This window comes from Geospiza fortis, unplaced genomic scaffold, assembly GCF_000277835.1.
Source record: "Geospiza fortis unplaced genomic scaffold, GeoFor_1.0 scaffold1, whole genome shotgun sequence".
NCBI lineage: Eukaryota > Metazoa > Chordata > Aves > Passeriformes > Thraupidae > Geospiza > Geospiza fortis.
Window position 1 is genome coordinate 5,207,507 of NW_005054320.1, and position 19,215 is coordinate 5,226,721.

At 45.9% G+C, this 19,215-nt stretch overlaps 2 protein-coding genes across 2 annotated transcripts in view; one reads left to right on the forward strand and one right to left on the reverse strand.

Annotated features, from left to right (window-relative positions):
- TMEM39A (transmembrane protein 39A) overlaps window positions 1–2,684 on the forward strand; it is an 8,378-nt gene extending 5,694 nt beyond the window's left edge. The window contains 4 exon segments of the mRNA XM_005420562.3: window positions 1–23; window positions 839–1,026; window positions 1,518–1,638; window positions 2,162–2,684. The exon segment at window positions 1–23 is cut by the window's left edge and continues 11 nt beyond it. Coding sequence (XP_005420619.3) covers window positions 1–23; window positions 839–1,026; window positions 1,518–1,638; window positions 2,162–2,395 — 566 coding nt within the window. The 3' untranslated portion in view covers window positions 2,396–2,684.
- A 115-nt stretch (window positions 2,685–2,799) lies between these two features.
- On the reverse strand, window positions 2,800–17,677 carry LOC102035221 (fatty acid amide hydrolase-like). The gene is made up of 18 exons (XM_005420563.2): window positions 17,645–17,677; window positions 16,250–16,390; window positions 14,792–14,854; window positions 13,516–13,636; window positions 13,028–13,120; window positions 11,862–12,022; window positions 10,711–10,796; window positions 10,414–10,497; window positions 9,520–9,582; window positions 9,299–9,376; window positions 9,117–9,205; window positions 8,386–8,422; window positions 7,019–7,167; window positions 6,738–6,800; window positions 6,349–6,424; window positions 5,887–5,971; window positions 5,637–5,724; window positions 2,800–5,128 (listed from the first exon to the last, which is right to left on the reverse strand). The coding sequence occupies exons 1-18, from the start codon at window positions 17,647–17,649 to the stop codon at window positions 5,018–5,020; spliced, it is 1,593 nt and encodes a 530-aa protein (XP_005420620.1). The 5' UTR covers window positions 17,650–17,677; the 3' UTR covers window positions 2,800–5,017.
- Window positions 17,678–19,215: the final 1,538 nt, after the last annotated feature.

Genomic DNA, 19,215 nt, shown 5'->3' on the forward strand with positions numbered 1-19,215 from the left:
TCCTGCCACTGTGCTTTGTGAAGGTAGCTGTTGTCTGGCTCTCTCTGTGCCCCTGCCCACTGTCTCCTTCTGAATGTTGTGTGAACTGCTGCTGGGCCAGATTCCTCGTTAATTCCCCTTTTCTCTGTCTCCCCTTCGGCAGCCCGGATAGCGGAGCATGGCTGCATCCGGAGTGCACTAGTACTGCTCCTGGTTGGCAGATAGGTATTGCCATAAATGTGATGCACCTCTAGTCCCATCACCCCACTTACTAACTCCCCTTCTCCCACCCCCTGTCCTAGGCAGATGGATAGCTGTGTTTTTCCTAGAAAAGAGAATCTGTTGTTACCCGTCTCAGATCCAACATCATCGTGGCTTTTGAGTGCTTGGATCAGAGGCTTTGGTGGTCAGCCTGTTAGAGCCAACTAGGATGCTTGGCAAACTAAATCCAAGAACCTCTTGTCAGTGTGGGGGTTATATTTTTTCATCTGTCATTTCTCTAACTTGAATACGCTCCAGTTCGTGCAGAGAAATGGGCAGGGCTCCACAGTCCATGTAGCAGTCTTGGTGCAATTGGTGCTCCTGGAGCAGTTCTGTGGCAAGCAAGATGCCTTGTTACCTGCTGCTGGAGGAGGAGATGCACCAGCTGCAGCATCATCCCCTGCCCTTTCTCCTGCAGCTCAAGGAGAAGGGAGCCTTGAGCACCTCCTAAGCCGTAACCCTCCGAAATCACCGGTCCAAAAGCGCATGCCTGTAATGTGTGGTGTGGGTCTGCTGGATGCACATGCAGTATGTCCCTTGTCATTCCCCCTCCTGCTTTGTGACAGTGGTGCCAAGTTCTTGTCTGGTCTCTTTGCAGAGCACCCAGTACTATGACATGCGCTGGTCCTGCGAGCACCTCATCATGGTGTGGATCAATGCCTTTGTCATGCTCACCACGCAGCTGCTGCCCCCCAAGTACTGTGACCTGCTCCACAGGTCTGCCGCCCACCTCGGCAAGTGGCAGAAACTAGAACACGGCTCCTACAGCAATGCTCCACAGCACATGTGAGTGTGGGGATGGCAGGGCTTGGCATGCCTAGCAAGGGGCTGAGATCTTCTAGTGGATGAGCAAATACCAGCAGCGTTTATCTACTGAGGATGTGTCTCCACTCCTCATGCAACAATACTGGCCTCGTTCACTGAAAACAGAAATAGCTGCTCTAGAGAGCTGTCTGAGCTCCTCCAGTCACTGCTGGTTCCTTCACAGAAAGGAATGCTGAGATTCTTGGCCACTGGAGAGCATCTTGAGCAGAGGCAGGGGGTGCCTCCCTCCACTGCAGTGGACAAGGTTGTAGCACTGGGAGCCATTTGTTCCTATTACTTAAGAGTCCATTGAATGGGCTTGTGATCAACCCTCTGTGCTTTTCCAGTGGGAGCTAAGACATGTCCTTGTGGCAGAGGCTTTGGTATTTTTCAAGATGCAGTCCATTCCTGTGAACCCTCGTTCAGGGGGTTGGGAGCACAGATGTTCACAGTCTGGTATTTTTTCCCCACAGCTGGTCAGAAAACACAATATGGCCACAGGGAGTTCTGGTGCGACGGAGCCGGTGCCTGTATAAAGCAGTTGGGCCTTACAACGTAGCAGTGCCTTCAGACGTGTCCCATGCCCGCTTTTATGCAAGTATCTCTTCTCTTGCTTGGTGCCTTATGACTGTGGGAGGGAGGAGAGGCTCAAACCCAGCTGCAGCAGAAGACAGTTCAGTGTTTCGTGACAGGCTGGTGCTGTTGAGCAAAATACATGTTGGCAGCAGTGGGGCTTTCCCATTCTGTCTAACAGTGACCTCTGGGCAAGATGGGAGCCACAGCTGCCTTGTCAGTGCTTCCTCATCGAGGTGACACAGCTCTCCCATCAGGCAGTGGCATTCCCCTGAGAGGGTTCTAGTTAACACCTTCCAGGGAAATGGAAAGTGTGTCAGCAGGCCAATAGGTTTATTTCACCCACTTCCCTTTCTCAAGCAAAATGCCATGTCTACATGCCTTGTTTCTTACTGTTTACCCTAAGTAGCAGTTAGTGGTGGCTGGAGCACAAGCACTGCTTCTGCCCCGCAGTGGTCCCTGACAGCATTATGTCCATATTCCTCCTCACTTCAACCCAGCAGCAAATGACAGAAATCTCTCCTTCTTTACTCTTTCCCTGCAGTTCCTCTTTCACCGTCCCTTACGGCTGCTCAACCTGCTGATTCTCATCGAAGGCAGCGTGGTCTGCTACCAGCTTTACTCCCTGCTGCGCTCAGAGAAGTGGAACCACACGCTCTCCATGGCCCTCATCCTTTTCTGCAATTATTATGTCTTATTTAAGCTCCTCCGGGACCGGATAGTATTAGGCAGGGCATACTCATACCCACTTAACAACTATGGACTCAAGGCACACTAGGCCGGTCAGACGTGTACCCCTTCTCTTCCTCATCCCACAGGGCAGGAGGGAACCTCAGAAAAAAAAAATATTTTCGTACAGTTCTATTTTTTTCTTGCGACGTTTATAAATATTTAAAATATTTTATATTTTGTATACTATTATTTTTGTGGGGTGGGAAGGGAACCAGTGGCAATTAAATGTCGCTTTATAAACAAGGTGTTATTTTATATATATATATATATTAAAAAAAATTCCATGTGTATATACAGTATATCTATACCCATACATATATCTATGTGAAGCAACAGGATTGTGTGTGTGGTCACTGTGTTTGCTTTGCTCACACAACTGCTGGTAACTAGGAACTGGTCTGCTGTAGAATTTGGATAAACAGGCAGGGGAAAAAAGGAAACACAGGGGCCTTTCACCAGGATGAGTAAAGTTTATTTTAGTGACCTCAGTACTAGGAAATTCTTGCACTGGAAATGTGCATTGATGAGATATGTTTCGGCAAAGGGAGGAAGCAGTGTTACTGTCAGCCAGTAAAAACTCAGTTCTTTCTTCTTCCCACTGTTAAGAGGATGCAGGTATTTTTAAAAAATAACTGTTTACTTTAGCCTCTCTCCTCCTAGCAACCTGAGCTCCCTCACCATACCCACAGAATGAACTAAATATTGAAATTAGAATTTTAGGGTAGTGTGGCATGTAGGAAGGGATTTGAAATAAATAGCTTTAAATCTAGCAGGATCATAACTGAATATTTTAGACACTCATCTCTTAATTCATTGAGTAATACCATTGTATTAGGAAATATTCAGTTATTTCCTTCAAGCAGTAATGTTCCTAGCTGAAATTTATTCTTGTGAAACTCTTACCAACTCCCTTATTGCTAAGCAATAAATTTCTGCAGTTTCACTGTAATTTATGTTGGTAGTGTTAATAACTTATCATTAATAATATAGGAAATACCTTGCTTTGAGACTATTTTTCCTAAAGCTGAGCTATACTAAACTCCAGTGAAAAAACAGTTGTTGGCAGTATCCCATTCAAGATAAAAAGCATTATCAGCCATACAATTAACTGTGCATGCTGGTGATAGCTGATGGTGGGAGTTTATGTTTTAGTTCAGGTAATTAAGTAGGGGACAGCAATGCAATGTTCTTGGATTCAGATGCCATCTGACAACTTCAGCCATTAGTAAAGTGCTAGCTCTGATTAAGGAGTATGTGGTATGGGAAAAAGAAATCCCAAACCAGTACTGAGTTTGGGAGAAACTGCAACTACTTTCTGTTTCTTCTTTCCTTCCAAGCTACATAACAATACAGTGATCTCTTCTGTCTGTAGGACAACTGCTCCAGCAGCCCGATCACAATCCCAGGATGCCTGATAAGGTAGACAACAGGAGATGCCTCTGAGCATTCACCCCAAAATGAACACAAATGCTTAAGTTTAGTTACTCCTAAGCCTTTCCTTTCACATGGTCCTAATGTTGTTGGCAGGACAAAGGTCCTAGGGAATTTACAGTTTGGAGTCTCTCAATAAAACAGCATGGTGGGTTACAGCCACGTCATGCTGTATGTAGTAATCCATGTCTACCTTGATTACTTTAGGAAGTAATTTAAAGATAAGAGAAGGCTGGCTTCTTATCTAGAGCAGGCTCTTTGCTGCATATGCTCTTTTGCTCTTTGTGCAACACCATTCTTGCATCCAGCTTCAATTTTGCAGTAGCTCAGTAGCATTTCCTACAACTTCCACCTATTTCTAATAGCTGGCTCAGCACCCCTTGAACAGTATTTCATAGCATTATCCAGTGGTTTCTTCCATTTGATACTAGGCTTATATATAAGCAACCAGCAGGAGAAAAGAGGCTCTTCAAGGCTTAGCTTGGGAAATGGAGATGTGCAAAAGAAAGACAAACACTGCACCAGGGCTTTGGGGTGGAGTCAGGGAGGGTTCATGGTGTGGCTTTTCCTTCCCTTGCATGCCAGGGAGTCAGGACTCTGGGGCAGTGAGCACACCCAGATGCTGTGCAGCCGTTGGGCTGACCTTGCACTGTTGGCAGCACCTCCTTAGCTACAGGCTTTATGGTTTGCTGGGTTTTTGTACCCAGTGCCTGAGTACAGGGCCAAAACAAACACTGCCTAAGTGCAGGTGGGTTAAGATCCTCCTCATTCCAAGGGTGCTAGGCAGTGTTTGCTGCCTTTCCCCTTCAGAAACAGTACCTTTGTTCTGTCCTGGAAGAGGAGGGAGTACTATGAGAAGGCTAAGGTTCTACCTTGCCATGTACAGTAGTATGAACTGCCTGCATGCAGCCCTGCAGATGCAACTGCCTTCCACCCATACACAGGACTCCTACACGGGAATAAATTGTAGAAGATAGTTGCAGCTTCCCCTGTTGGCAAAAACCCAACTAGCTAGCACAGTTAGTCTCCCTAGTATAATCTGGACCATTCAACAAGCAGGGAGCAGAAATTGTCTGCTCAGCCTCAGTGCCTGATTAGATCAGTGGTTTGTCCTCATTCCTCAGATGGGCCTGCTACTATGCCTTATTCTGATGATCACTGAAAACAAGTTCACTCTAATACTTGGTCAGGTCAGACTAGGAAAAAACCAGACTTGCTCCCCATCTTGGTTGCTCCATCATGCCAGGATGTCATAATAAATGGATGGCTTTTTGGTCTGCTCACGGAACTGCTCCAGCTTTAGGCCAATCCTCAGAAGAACAGCTTCATCCCACCATTTTGCCATGACCTGGGAGAAGATGAGAGGCAGAAGGAGAAGGATGAATGAAAAAAAGTAGCATCATACAGATGCTCTTGAAAGCCTTGGAAACAATTTCCCCCCACCTAAACATCCTCAAAAGACATTTCCTCCTTTTACCCCAGTAAGTATGGCATCACTGTATTTGGGATAAAGGCAGTCATGTGACTTTCAATTGCAAGACATAGATCTTTCCTTTACATGAGACTTATTTCAAGCAGAAAGGATTTAAAAGAAGTTACAGAAATAAGAAATAAGAGAGGAAAGGGTAGTGACAAATACTGGGTATTCATGCAGGTAGAAAGGGAGACAGAGAAATCTTTCTCAAAGATACCTCTGCCATTTAGAAGTGAGGCAGATCACCCTCAAATTAAAGCTTTTATTTCCAGTACCTGCTTGCTTCTCAAGTGAGAGGTGCAAAACAGGTTGAGTGTGATGCTTCAGGACAAAGCCAGCTGGGGATTTTGTGCCCCAGCATTCACAAAGAGCAAATACTCACCTGGAGGCTAATTGGGAGCCCAGCAGTAGAATATCCAATGGGGACCACAAGGCCTGGAATCCCAGTGAAGTTACCAAGCTGCATGAACCTAGAGGGAAAAAGCTGTCATTGGTATTCCTGGCGACAGCAGCAAATTCATCCTTTTTTGGTAGAGGCAGCTATGATTAATCTCTCCCACCTTACAGTCTGAGGTTCTTTGCCAGCTGTTCCCAAACGTTTGTTTCTGTAGTGCAAGTAGCATTTTCCTTACCTCATGCACCGGACTGTGGAGGTCATATCGCTGCTCCCAGTCAAGAGGTCAGATTCAAAAATTCTTGGAGCAGTGCAAGGAACAGCTGTGGAGGAATCACAAAATGACTGAACTTGAAAGGGACTTCAGAAAGTCATCTTGTCTAACCTGCTGGCTCAGGAATGGTCAGCAAGTGCAGGGTGCCCATGACCATGTCCAAATAGCTTTTGTATATTCCCAGGGATGAAGATCCTGCATGCTGTCTGGGCAACCTGATGCAGTACCATGGATATAAGCAGTAAGTCTAGAAATACACAGTGGTCTCTCTAATCAGGCTGCATTATCCTTTAAGGATGCAAGTCACAGCAAAGTGCACAAAAGTCAGACTCTCAAAATTGAGGGGGGGAAGTTAATGAAGTGACTGCTCTTAAAAGGCACCACACAGCTGTTGAGGACTGTCTCTGTAGCCAAGAGTGCCAATACCTGGTGTAAGGATACAGTTCACAGTGCTGAAGATCTCTTGCAAAAATCTCATGCTCCGAGTTCTCTGTCGATTTGCCTGCAAGCAGAGAGAATACTGTCTGATGGGCCTCTTGGCTCACAAAATTCATGTTTGATATTGGCAGACTCTGCCCATCAGCATCTCTGCCTTTGCAAAAGAAGACACCATTCCCACAATTTGGAATCAGGGTACAGGACAGATGGCATGTCCTCTGTGGTGCCCTACCATCCAGCATGCTTTCACTGCAGAGGACAGATAAAGCTAGGTCACATCTTCCCATGGGTATGGGGAGGCTAAGAGAAGCCCCTACCCCACCTTTACAGTTTCACTAAGTGCCTCCCTTCGGCCTTCACCCCAGTATGTTCCTTACCTTAATATAATCCAGAGCTGTGAACTGGCAGGCCAAGGCCAGGCTAGCCCGAGTTTCCAAATTCTGAAATAGAAAAAAACTGATCAAGGCTCTGCTTGCAGGAAACTGAACTGTAACAGCCCAGGAGTTCTCTTCCAGGTCTGCTCTTCTATACCAGTAGCCCTCCAACAGGTAGTTTGTCATAGAAGAAGCAGGAGCACCTCAGGTTTCTCACTGACATGACACTTGATCTGTATCAGCCAGAATAACTACTGACACTGCTCCAAGCTGCTGCTACTTACCATTTCATGGAAGTGTTTATTGAAGTCAGGTTGCAGGAAGTCCCTCATCTCACTGAGAATGCAGATCACATGTGCCACTCGGGCTTCCTCCATCTCTGGAAGAGAGACTTCAACCACACTGGCTCCCAAACTCTGCAGGTGCTTCACCGCTGTGTACAGGACAGGTAAAGCACAGACAGCATCCCTGAGTTCTCCAGACTTCAAAGAAAGGTTGCAAATCCCCAACCCCTGTAGAGTGAGAAACCCCATATGCCATTGCAGGGCAAGCATCTTCAGTGCACTGTGTGGCATGCACAGCTGCAGCTGCTTCCTGCAGGGAAATGCTTTCAACCTAACTACATCTCAGTATCCAACAGGGCAGGGGCTGCAGACAGGTTCCTACCTTACCTGCTCTATTTCAGGCAAATTCACCTCTAGCACCCCTCTAGCCTCCCAGTTAAGCCAAAGAGTAGAAGGACTGGCAATGTTTCCCTGGGCACTTCACATAACCAGTGTTCTGTCAGCATGAAGTGATTATTTAGCATCAAGAGATCCCATTCAAAGCCTCTTCTGAACCATAATGGTAAAGGAACCAGGGAATACTCAGGAGACCAGGTAAACAATACAGAGCCACTAAATCTCGATGCACTTTAACAAGGCTGAACACCAAGACTTTGGGAAAAGTGAATCTTTTGCAGTCTGAAAAGAATCCTCTCCTTTCTGTGACCCCAGCTTCTTCATAAATACCCAAGCTTGCTTATGGATCCATCTCTCCTAAGAAAACTCTATAAATGTAGGACTGTGTTTGTGGAAAAAAGGAGGGTGAAGAAAATCCAGGCAAAGCCTGAATACTCAGCTCCATTGTAGAGTATTGTAGAGGCATTGTAGAGGCTTTCTCCTCCACCCCCAAGTACTCACCAGGGTCAATTTTGCTTAGTCTAAACTCTGACAAAGGCACCCTAGAGGCACCACTTGGCAAATTTCAAGGAAATACCAGAGGACTGGATATATCACAAAGACCCAGTACTCTATTACTACAGAGCACTGTGTTGTGAAACAAGGCCTTCCCTTAAAAGTCTTTTACCATTAAAGCTTGCAGAGTAAGTATTACCAAGCACAGATCTGTCTTTATACACACAGAGGCTGAGCACACTGGACTGCATTCTTCTATTGTAATCTGACAAGCCTACAACTGCTGAGCTTTTTAACCCTCAGCAGTCAGGGGGGCTTCCCCAATACAAAGTTACTGCTGTTCATCCAGCAGACTCCTTTAAGCAACTGACTTTAAGGACTTCAGGCAAGAGCTATTTAATGCATACACAAGAGGAGCACAAAGTGACACCATAATATCTGGCACAATAAGAGACTTAGAGACTTTCCCTCTTTACCTTTCTCACAGGCAGACAGGACTTCAGCATCACATGCCTAAAGAATAAGAGGAAAGAACTTTAGTAACTGCTCATCTTGGTGAGCACACTCACCAGGACTTCAGTCCTCATGGTGCTTTCCTTGTTCCTGTCCCTAACAGCAGTGAAACACAGTCCTACAGGACTTAGGTCACATGCTACAAGAGAACAGCTTGCAGGTCACACCCCTAATAAAAATGAAAGGTCACCTTTTCAGAGCAGAGAATATTCCTCATCTGCACTGTGCCAGAGCCAGTAAGAGTCTCTTTTGTACCTTCAGGAAGAAATCCTGAATACATTTGTGGGGCTGTATTACAATTTTCAAGCAGCACTAGCTTGCAAGCCCCATTTCTACATTGGAATAACAACATAACAATCAGCAGCTACAGCACTGTCACCGAGTGGATACACTCCTTTTCCTCATTTGATTTTAAACTAACTACCTTTTGTTATCAGTTCAGAAGCATTATTTCCAATAGAATCAGCAGCAGTCATGATCTTTCCTCATGCCTCCAACAGACTCTTATTCAAAACACTGCCTTAGAAAAAAATATCTCCATGCTGATGTTTTCACACAGGCTGTATTATCTTCCAATTACAGGACTAAATATAAGAAGCTTTAATTATGACAGGCAAGAGAGCAATGAATGCACTGGGCTCCTTTAAAATCTTATTTTGCAAAGCAGCAGAAAGACAAGAAATAAACCAGGCACCTTAAAAAATGTCCAGTCCACTCCCAGTTTTAAGCCTTTCAGGTCAGGAGCACACATATCAGACAGGGTTGCTTTGGGCTGTTTTAGTCCTGCAGGGAACAAAGAAGAGTTCATCCTTTTATTCCAAGATGCCTCTAGGAAGGGAGAGCATCTGGGGTCAGGGAGGGAGAGGGCTCACCTACCATATGGATAGAGCAGATCTGGCTCAGCAAGGATACTGTAAACAATGGCTGCATCTGCCACTGATGTACAGATAGGGCCTGTGAAAGAGACCAGTTATAAAAAAGTGACAAGAGGTAAATAGTACCTTCCTGCCCACATCTTTTCTAGGTAGAGATTGCCTCTCCTGTGAGAGAGAGCAGCACACAACAAGGTCCCTGAAGTGGAGCACAAGTCCTCTTACCTACGCTGACTGTGGAGTAGGAGAGTGGCAAGCTGCCATGACAACTGATGCGCCCAAATGTACCTGGAGAACAAGAAATGGGACTTAGCTGGCTATCAGCAGTCACTGGCAAGAGCCACCTACATGGCTCTGGTGCACCCAGGGTAAACAGCAAACCCCTGCCAGTCACTTTTATGTCTGCTGTTTCAGAGCCCAGTCTCTCATCCTTCAGTACCCTGCTCTGCTGACCCCAATCTGTCTCATCAGTGAAACATGTGAGTAGTGAAACTGGTTTCCCCCCATAGAAACTATTTAGTTGAGGGGAAGTATGTGCAGGGACATTTTGGAATAGTTGTATTTAAATATGCAGAAGCAGCATTTGTGGTGTGGAGGATGGGGAGGCAGGAGCAGGATTATCAACAGCAGGAGACAGCACCCCATGGGAGGTCTCACCCACTTCACTGGTGAGACTTCATGCCTAACACCAGCTGTATTCTGCAAGTACTCATATCACCTTTCTGACCACTTGCATTTTGTTATCATCATCATCTTCCTCAGATGAATCAAGATTCGTCAAGTTGACCACATGTGAAGGACAGAAAGAGAGTAATGGCTGAGTATCTGGTCTCAGATGAAAGGCAGAAAGGAAAGGGTAGAAAGGAAAAGCAGAATGCATATTTTGTTTAGCATTTGACGTAAGTAAGTTGGGTTTTTTAAACATGTGCTCAACAGAGAGTAGAGAATACTTCCATGCTGCCGCGCTAAACCTCATGACTCTCAGGGTGTTATATTTCAGAGTTTCTCGGGTCAAATTTTACTCCACAGGAATTAGTAAGTGTCTGACTTGTTTGTGGCATTCTATCTGGAACAGCAAACAAGACAAACACACACCCCTCCATGATTAAAGGGCTCTACCTTTCAGTCCCACCACACCACAGAACGAAGCAGGAATCCTCACAGAGCCTCCTCCATCTGTGCCAATAGCCACGGGGCAGAGACCTACAAAAAACCCACACATTGGCCTGTGATCAGAGACACAACATGTTGCCCTGTCCATTCTACCAGCAGCTGTATCCAAGACAACACACAGAGCTCTCTGTTTAGCTACAAGTTCCCTCCAGCTGCTAAACCCAAACCCCCCATAAAAACTAAATGCCTGAGGTACTCTGGCTCAGGACCTGCCCCCCACCAACTCCATTTAGGACCACCTACCTGCTGCTACAGCTGCTGCTGACCCGCTGGAGCTCCCACCTGTGAAGTGGTTAGGATTGTAGGGATTCCTAGGGATCTTGTGGTACCTGAAGCAGACAAAGACTGTTTAACCTTTTCTTAGGAGGACTGTGTGCACTATAGGGCAGGAAAAGATCCAGAAACACAGCTCAGGGATTCTGATCTCTTGGTAAAGAGATGCCATTTAATCTCAGAAAGTGCCTGTCCCTAGAAAACAGGATGCATAAAAGACTTCTGCCTTAGAGTCCAATCCCCTGTGAGCATAAGCAGCCCACCCAAAAGAGGCCCAAAGCAAGAGAAAAGATGCTACTTCAACTCTTCTGTTGGCAATGGCACCGTGCCATTACTGCCTGCCACAGTGCATGATGCAATTCCAAAAGGTGGAACTCAGTTGGTGGCCAGCAATCCTTATGGACAAGCAAGTCAGTTCTGCCCTTTATTCCCGAGCAGCAGCTCCCCACGTCTCCAGCCTGACCACAGCCCCAGCCAGCAGAGCCCTGCCAAGCCGCTGGGTATCCAGCTGCCCTCCCACGGTGAGGAAATGCTGGAAATGCTGGCACGCTGCTGCAGCCCAGGGGGAGCCCTTGTTCCACCCAGCTGCACATGCACCAAGTGTGCCTCTACACAAGGCTCATGAGGCTGTGAGCACCACTGCTCTGGAGCTGAGTTCTCAGCTGGGCTATAGCTGGAGAATTCGCCATAGTAAAGCAAATTCAGTGAACCTGTTTTAGCTAGGAAGTAAAGCCACTATGTTCTCCTGAGATGACTGTACCTTTTTCTCAATGTTCTAGGCCTTCAGCAATCACTGAGGCTGAGCATTACATGACTATTTATTTGCTTTCTGTCACAGCTTTTGTGTACCACTCATACTATAAACATTCACATCTCCAGGCTTGTGAGGCCTGACAAACCAAGTTCCTTACTCAGCAGACAACACCTGGAGCCTCTCCTTCCTTTGGTTTCAGGAGCCTTCAGGTTTCCACAGCTACTCTAACCCTCAAATGTACAGTACTGGGTTTTGATACCCCCAGGGTTTGGTCAGGCTTCCCCTTATTTTTGTAGCCTTCCCTGTGAGTTCTGGACAGTCATAGGTATTTCTAGAATGGGAGAAGAGAGAAGAAAGGGATTTTTACCTATTAGGGTTGCATCCAGATGTTCCAGTCCCTAGTTCATGCATGTTTGAGACCCCAATAATGATAGCCCCAGCCTCTCGCAGCTTCCTGGCCACTGTAGCATCTTCTGTTTCTGGCTGTGTCCCAAGATACACTGTTCCCACTCGGTGATGGTAAGGTACCTTAGCAAAGAAGACATCTAATTATTCATTCTAAAGCCCTAGCAAAAGAGCACATGGCACACTTCAACATCACAACAGATCCCAGACATTAGGACAAGGAGGTAAGCAAGGGCTAGGGAGCAGCACTCTTCAACTTGTCCTGTGTTGGTGCCTGTCAGGACTTGACCCTTCAATATTTGGTCCTTCTCCCATGCAGAGAAGTCCTTTTCACATCATGATACAGAAGAGCAGAAACACGTGGATGATCAAAGGCTGCCTCCTTGCAGCAATGCAGTTGCCATGCCCAGAGGCTGAAGATCACCTTGGCCCCATGGCACACAGCTCTGTGTTCCATCTGTCTACGGACAGAGCCACAACATTTCAGATCTGCATGCTCTGAAGCCTGGCATCAAGATTAGCTAAATGCCAAAATAACAGATGGGCTATTTTCAGGATATGCTAAGTACTCTACTTTGAGGAAGCAACAGAAGAATCTGTACATAAACAGGACTCCCACCACAGGGGTAGGTCTCTGCAGGGCCTACAACAGCCTGATGGCACTGCCACAAGCATTTACTGTTAGCTGTTGTTAGGCTACAGGTAAAAATCTTTGTCAGTAGGAATTTTCAAAGGAACTTGTGTATTTCTGGCACATATATTTTAAGGAGAGAGGGATGTTTTGCCAGTGGAGCAGAATCAGTGCCTGAGAAATACAGACAGTTACACCCACTGTACAGATGCTTTTATACATTCTCATTTTATCATAAGACTGTTTCCCACACCCACCCTCTACTCCCCATGGATTAAAAAGATCAGTACAAGATATGGAGCACGTCTGCTGTATGCAAGATCTCTCTTCACCTTGCAAAACTTGTTAATCCTACTCACTACAAACCCACATACAACCCCTCATTACAGACATATTCTCAGGCTTCTGCTGAGAACTTGGTCTCAGAACCTTGTCACAGTGAGTTGCCCAGGTTAACCACCTGCAGCAGAAACTGGCAGCTAGACAAGGAAACTCACCACTTTGAACTCTTCTTTCAGGCACACTGGGATGCCATCCAGACAAGACAGGGTACACTTATTCCTGTAACGAGTAGTGGAGGCCTCAGCCATCTGCACAGAGAAAAAGGAAAAGCATAAAGCATATGCTATATATATATTTAGCTGAGCTGAAGGTCATCACCAGTATTGGAATGGATATAAAACTGGCTTTCTTGGCCAGTCTATCAAAGTTTCCTTCTTCCACCATATGCTGGTGGGAAACTACAACTTGGAACCATCTACACTAATGGATGCCACATAAGCACAGAAATCCTATTAGAAACAGTCATCCAGCATGAAACAGATTGATTTAATGCTACCTCTCTTCACAGGAAGGAAAGCAAACCTGTTTGTAGTCCTCTACACAGAGAGTAAGGAAAAATGTACTTATTTTTCTGTGCATATTGGCCCTTCTAATGGATGCATGGGGTGGCAGAGGCCCCTTTCCTACCAGAGGCAGACATTACCAGCATTATTTGCTCCTGGTCCCATTGCACTATGGCTCTGAGTGGTGGCGTGGATTTGTCACAGTCCTCCAACATGGCAATGATGTTCTTGGCTACCTGGGTTGGTGTCAGCTTCCCACTCCTACAGGACAGGAGAAGTTGGAAGTTTGTTACAAGACTTTCCCTCACAGGGTTTGTCTCCCATGCAGCAAGATGGCAGTCGTCACAGCTTTAAGCAAGAATCGCGTAAGAATCTCTGTGTGGTGACAATCTGAACACTGTTGACACCATCAAGCCAGGAAATTCTTTTCCTTAAGGGGAGAATTTGCCTACACAGAATGCTCCTTAGAGGAGAGGCAAAAGCTAGGAGAGTCACCCAAATGTTCCTGAACCACCAGACAGATAAACAGGGAGAAACAGCTGACAGCTATACTGAGAGTCCTCAAGCTCCTAAAAGCTTGGAAGCTGTGAAACTCCCAGTATGTTGAGCTAAGACCAAGAGGTCAGACCCCTTTATGCAGGCTTCTCATTACAGACAAGGGGCTGCCAACAGTACTTTCTTAACCCACCTTTAATAAACCTTCCCTCCCTCCCGGCAAAGGCAGAGTGTTTGTGGTGTAACACAATCTCTGGCTGACACAAAAGCCTTGTGGCCAAGATGCACCTGTAACACCAGACTGCAGTGTCAGCCCTCTGCTCCAATGCCATAGCCTGCAGGCAGAGGTAGCCCTTGAGGAACAAGTTCTAGGGGTGCAATAATATTTTTCCAAGGGCTCCACTTTTGGCACATGTCCCAGAGGCAACCAGGATTACCAGGCAGCCAACAGTTCATGGAACCCCGGAGTGAGCTGGTGTTTTCAGCTCTTTCCAAACTGGACATGTTTACTGGGTGAAAGCAGGCGTCATGCTCAGAGAAGCACAAGGAACTGGAGAACCAAGGGATTCATCAGAGACTCACAGTATGCACAACTGGCATAATCCAGATCAACCTTCATCTACTTCTCACTCATGTTTGAGAAAACAAGATACGTAGAAATCTCTCTCAGACAAGACTGACAATAAGCCAAAGAAAATGGCATTTAAATATCCTGGCAGGGCTTGTAAAGTTGCGCTAGCTCTCCCACCTGACTTTCCTTTGTTATTCTACTAAAGGGAAAGAACATCAGGAAGTGCTGATAAACAATGACACCTCAAGGACAACGCTAACAAAGAGATGCCTGAGAGCCTGTGGAACAGTGGCAGCCCACAGCAGAGGAACATGCGGGACAGGTTGTTTCCAGACCATAATTTCACCTACCGGTAGCATTCCAGATAGTCTTTGATCCCTTTGAAGCTAAACCCATTCCTAGCAGAATCAGACCTGCAAAAGAAAGGATTAAAATGTGCAACTGTGAGCTACTACAGCCAGGTTTGTTCAGACCTGTAGACTTCAGCATCACCACCCAATGCAGATTTGGGCATCACTCACAGCAAACCATGTGGATTGCCAGGCCCTGCATTGCAGCTCACACTCTGTCAGTCTCCTTGCACACAAGCTAGGCAACAGGCACACTACAGATGCCACAGGGACCAGTTTTGCCTGGTGTATGTGTAGCTGCAGCTCTCTTAATAGAGAGCAAGCAGGCACAACTTCCCAAGGATATTTCCTGGGAATTGCAGCAAGGAGCCTCAGAGAAAGAAAAAACAATTCTTATCTCTGCTTGCTGCTCCTGGTATGTTGCACATGTGGGATGTGTTGGGAAGGCTGTTTACCTGAAGGAATTTGGTAATTGGATCAGGTAGAATTGTTTATGTTAATTAGCCTATCAGGTCCAAGCTGTGCGGACTGTCCGTCTGGAGTTACAAGTTTTTCAGTAGTAGTTAGAAGTAAATATGATATAGCATAGTATGTATCTCTTTAATATAGATGTCATGTAATATAATATAGTTTTAATAAAGCGAGTGTTCAGCATTCCAAAGCCTTGGAGTCAGATGCCAATCATTTCCCAGATGTTGGGGTCGCTTGCAAATGGTATAAGTATGTTCTGGTTTCTTCATATTCCTACTGAATACAGCAGTCATTAACTCTTCAAAATGTATTCCAGACTTACATTTGCTACTCACCACTACAACATTATAGCCTAGATAGAATATACTTGTGAATCCACTCCCAGGACATCTGTCAAAAGTTCAATCCAGAGACAGCCAGCAGCACATCTGGGTGTGTAGCACAGGAGTGGGAAAAGGCACCATGCAGCACACACAAGGATACATACACAAGCAAACCGCTTCAACACCAAATCAATGGCTCTAGCACATAAGCAGTAGGCCATTTCTCATCACTAACAAAGCTAATTTCTTGTGCATAATTTTCTTTAGAACCTGTTTTTCTTCTCTCCTCCAAGCAAACCTGGTGTTCTCTTTGAGATTCCCTGCAGGCTAGAAACAGCACTCCTGTAAAGTCACTTAGAGGAATCTATTTACTGACTAGCCAAACACCAAGTGTACCTGCTCTAATAGTGCAACCAGAGCCCTGGTAAGGGCAGAATTTGGTCTCTCCCCAATAGGCAGACTCTTCCCTTTTACATTGCTTGTAATTACTGGTGATTTGTAAATTACAAAAGGCAAGATGACTGACAGCACTATTTGTTTTGTCAAGTGGCTGGGCATGGAAACAAGAATTCAATCTAAATTGCTGACAACGACAGCTTCCCACTAACATAACAGTGCCAGCACGTGTATTCTTCCACTTCTCTCTTGCACATTGCATACTGACCTTGCATCTGTCAGCTGCTTGATAACATCTGAAGGGCTTTCAGCTTCAGACTTGTCTTCTGTAACCCCCGCAGCAACCTCCGGGATAAATGTGGGATCTTCGTGAATGTCGAGGGAACGCATGAGCGAGAAGTTGTTCATTCTGAATAAGAGAGAGTCACTGCTGGTGTTTTCAACCTCAACTATGACTAATTTTTCAGACTGTTCAGAAGGAACTTTTACCGAAGAACATTTTGTCTTAGCAGTCTGCTTTCACAGCAGGGAGTTGCAACAGTTACAAGCTAATCTCTCTCACATATTTCCTAAAGGCAGCATCAAATCTATTCTGCCTGTTTAACAAAGCCTCCTACATCTTGATATAAAGCCAGCCTCTGTAAACTCGAGCTGGGAAAGAAATGGTGGAAGTTTTTGATTCACTTTAATTAGACCTCTCATTCGCAGACAAAACAAGACACAAGTGGAGAGGAAAATAAAAGGAGAATGTAGTGTAAGCCATACATTCAACCACTAATCCTGTTAAAACAAGCACCTCTTCAGACTTTTTCATTACCTGCTTGAACATAGTTTGTTTGCAATCAAATACAATAGGGATTGCAGCATAAATCCATAGCTTGGACCACACAAAGCAGGGAGATCAAAACCCTGTGACAGATATCCAGGAATGATCTGCAGTTTAACAGCAGTGACACTTGCCTGGGTTTCATTTGCTCAAAAAGCCCACATCCCAAGTCAAATTCAGGGGTGACACAGTTCTCAGTGTACTGGGATTTGCACAGATGACCCTTCAAATGACGGGCAAACTATACGAAAAAAATATGAAGAGGTTCCTGAACCTCTTATCCAAGTGTCCTCTTACTCCTCGTGCAATGTATACTTGAAATCAGTTTCTGAACAAAAACACATGTGAGAGAAAGAAGAAAGGCTGACCTAAAACAGAGAACATCATTAAAAAGAACTTACCAAAACCTCTGAACTTTATGTCTGGCCTCACTTCCCCACTACTACTGTTCTTTTAACCCTATCAGTGATAAGAACAGCATATTTGCACAGCCACCAGCTTTGAAAAAAAGATTGTCCTTTTAACAAAAGAGCAAAGACAAAGAGACATAAAGACAAACAAAAGGCAGAAAGAAAAGCTGGCGAATACAGTTTCTACGCACCTGCACGAGTGTGAAAAAGGTTAATTTCTTCTCAGAGAGACCAACTCAAATTACAGTAGTTTAAAAAATAATCTGGCAAACATCTATGAAGTAATCTTATTCTCCAATCAAATTATGCAGCTTTCTCTTTAATAAATACAACTTCAGATAACCTACAAGCAGTGTGCAATGCAAGTACCTTAAACCTAAAACAAGAAATAAAAGAAAACGAGTGGGAGAAAAGTCCCCACGCTTACCTCATTAAGAACGGCAGTAAGCAGATCTGCCCAAAAGCCTAGGAAAAAAGCAAGCAAAAATGTTGGTTTGCAGCAACTTTGACCTGAACACCTTCTTTCACTAGACAAGGAATGCTGAATATGCTCACGATTGCTGCAGGCTCGGAGCACCCTAGAGAGCACACAATGCTATGCAGTAAAGAAACATCACAAACACTTGCATTTTGCATCACAAAAATGGCCTGAAATGCTTTCCCCCCACGTTTCATATTTATATAATTATAGAAAGAGTACTCTTCTGATTCTTCTGCCTTTGTCTTTCCCTGACTCACACAGAAAGCCTTCATCTGCATCTGCAACACTGTTAAGAAGCATCTATATAGCTCCCATCCGTTACTTTCTTCATGTTCCACAGATTATGCAAACACTGGATAAGGCAGGAGCTTATTATTTATTTACTATTAGGACCTTGCCCATCTCTCAACCAGCTGCCACAGTAACATGAGTTAACCTGGAAAAGTGTGAGAAATTTAGAGACTGTGGTAGCAGACAGCAGAAAATAGTCTTTCAATACCCTGGCTCCCAGAGTAGCAGCATCAACAATCCCAAAGAGACCAGCCTTGTCCTGGCCTGTCTTAATATCTTAACAATGGACTTCAGAAACACGTTGTGAGATGTACAAACACAGTACAAGTCTGAGGCAAGGCTCACACTGCCAGCCCCACAAAGCGTCATGTTACCTCACACATTGCATAAGAATAACAGCACCTTTTTGAAAAAACATGGCTCCTAATCTACATCTAATCTAACACAGCACAATCCCGTAGGAGATTGAGAATCTCACATCCCCCTTCCAAGGGAGGTATCGGGAAAGGAAAGAAGCCCTTCGCCACTCACCAGAAGCAGGGACAAAGCAAAAGATAACAAAGTACTCTGGTTGTTACATCTTGACAGAAAGCCACTCCTAAGATATCCTCACAAATAAACACAGCCCATGAAGCTGTTTCACTCCAGGCCCAGCCGGATAGCAAGCTTTGTAACAGGCGACACGGCTGAAAAGAAACTTTTGTGCCTACTTCGCTCAAAAGGAAAGCAACAGCAGCAGCAATCAGACCCAGCTGCTTCCAGCAGAAGCAGGTGCGAGGCGGGCAGTGCCCAGGGAATGGAGGCTTTTGTCCCCTCTGCACCCCGACACCGAGCGGTCCCAGTGCCACAGCGGGATCAGCCCGCAGGCTCCAAACACGCCAGAGCCCAGCCGAGGGGAGCCCCAGCGGCACTGCTGCCTTAGCATCCTGCTGGAACTCCCCTCACAGGGCGGCTGAGGGACCCGAGCCCTTTAATGTCCAAGGAAAGCTGCTGGCAGCACCAAAGCTCCCCACACCCGAAGACAGACAGGACCCCCTCAGCCAGAGGCCGGCGCTCTCAGTGCCCGCGGCATCACACCTGTGGGGCCGGGAGAACCCGAGAGCTCGCAGAGCCACAACCTCCCCGCCGAGCCCCGCTCCCTCCGGAGCCCCCGCCCGGTTTTCCCCGCGCAGCCCCGGGTTTCACTGCCCCGTCTGCCGGCCCGCACTCACCGCGGTAGCCACATG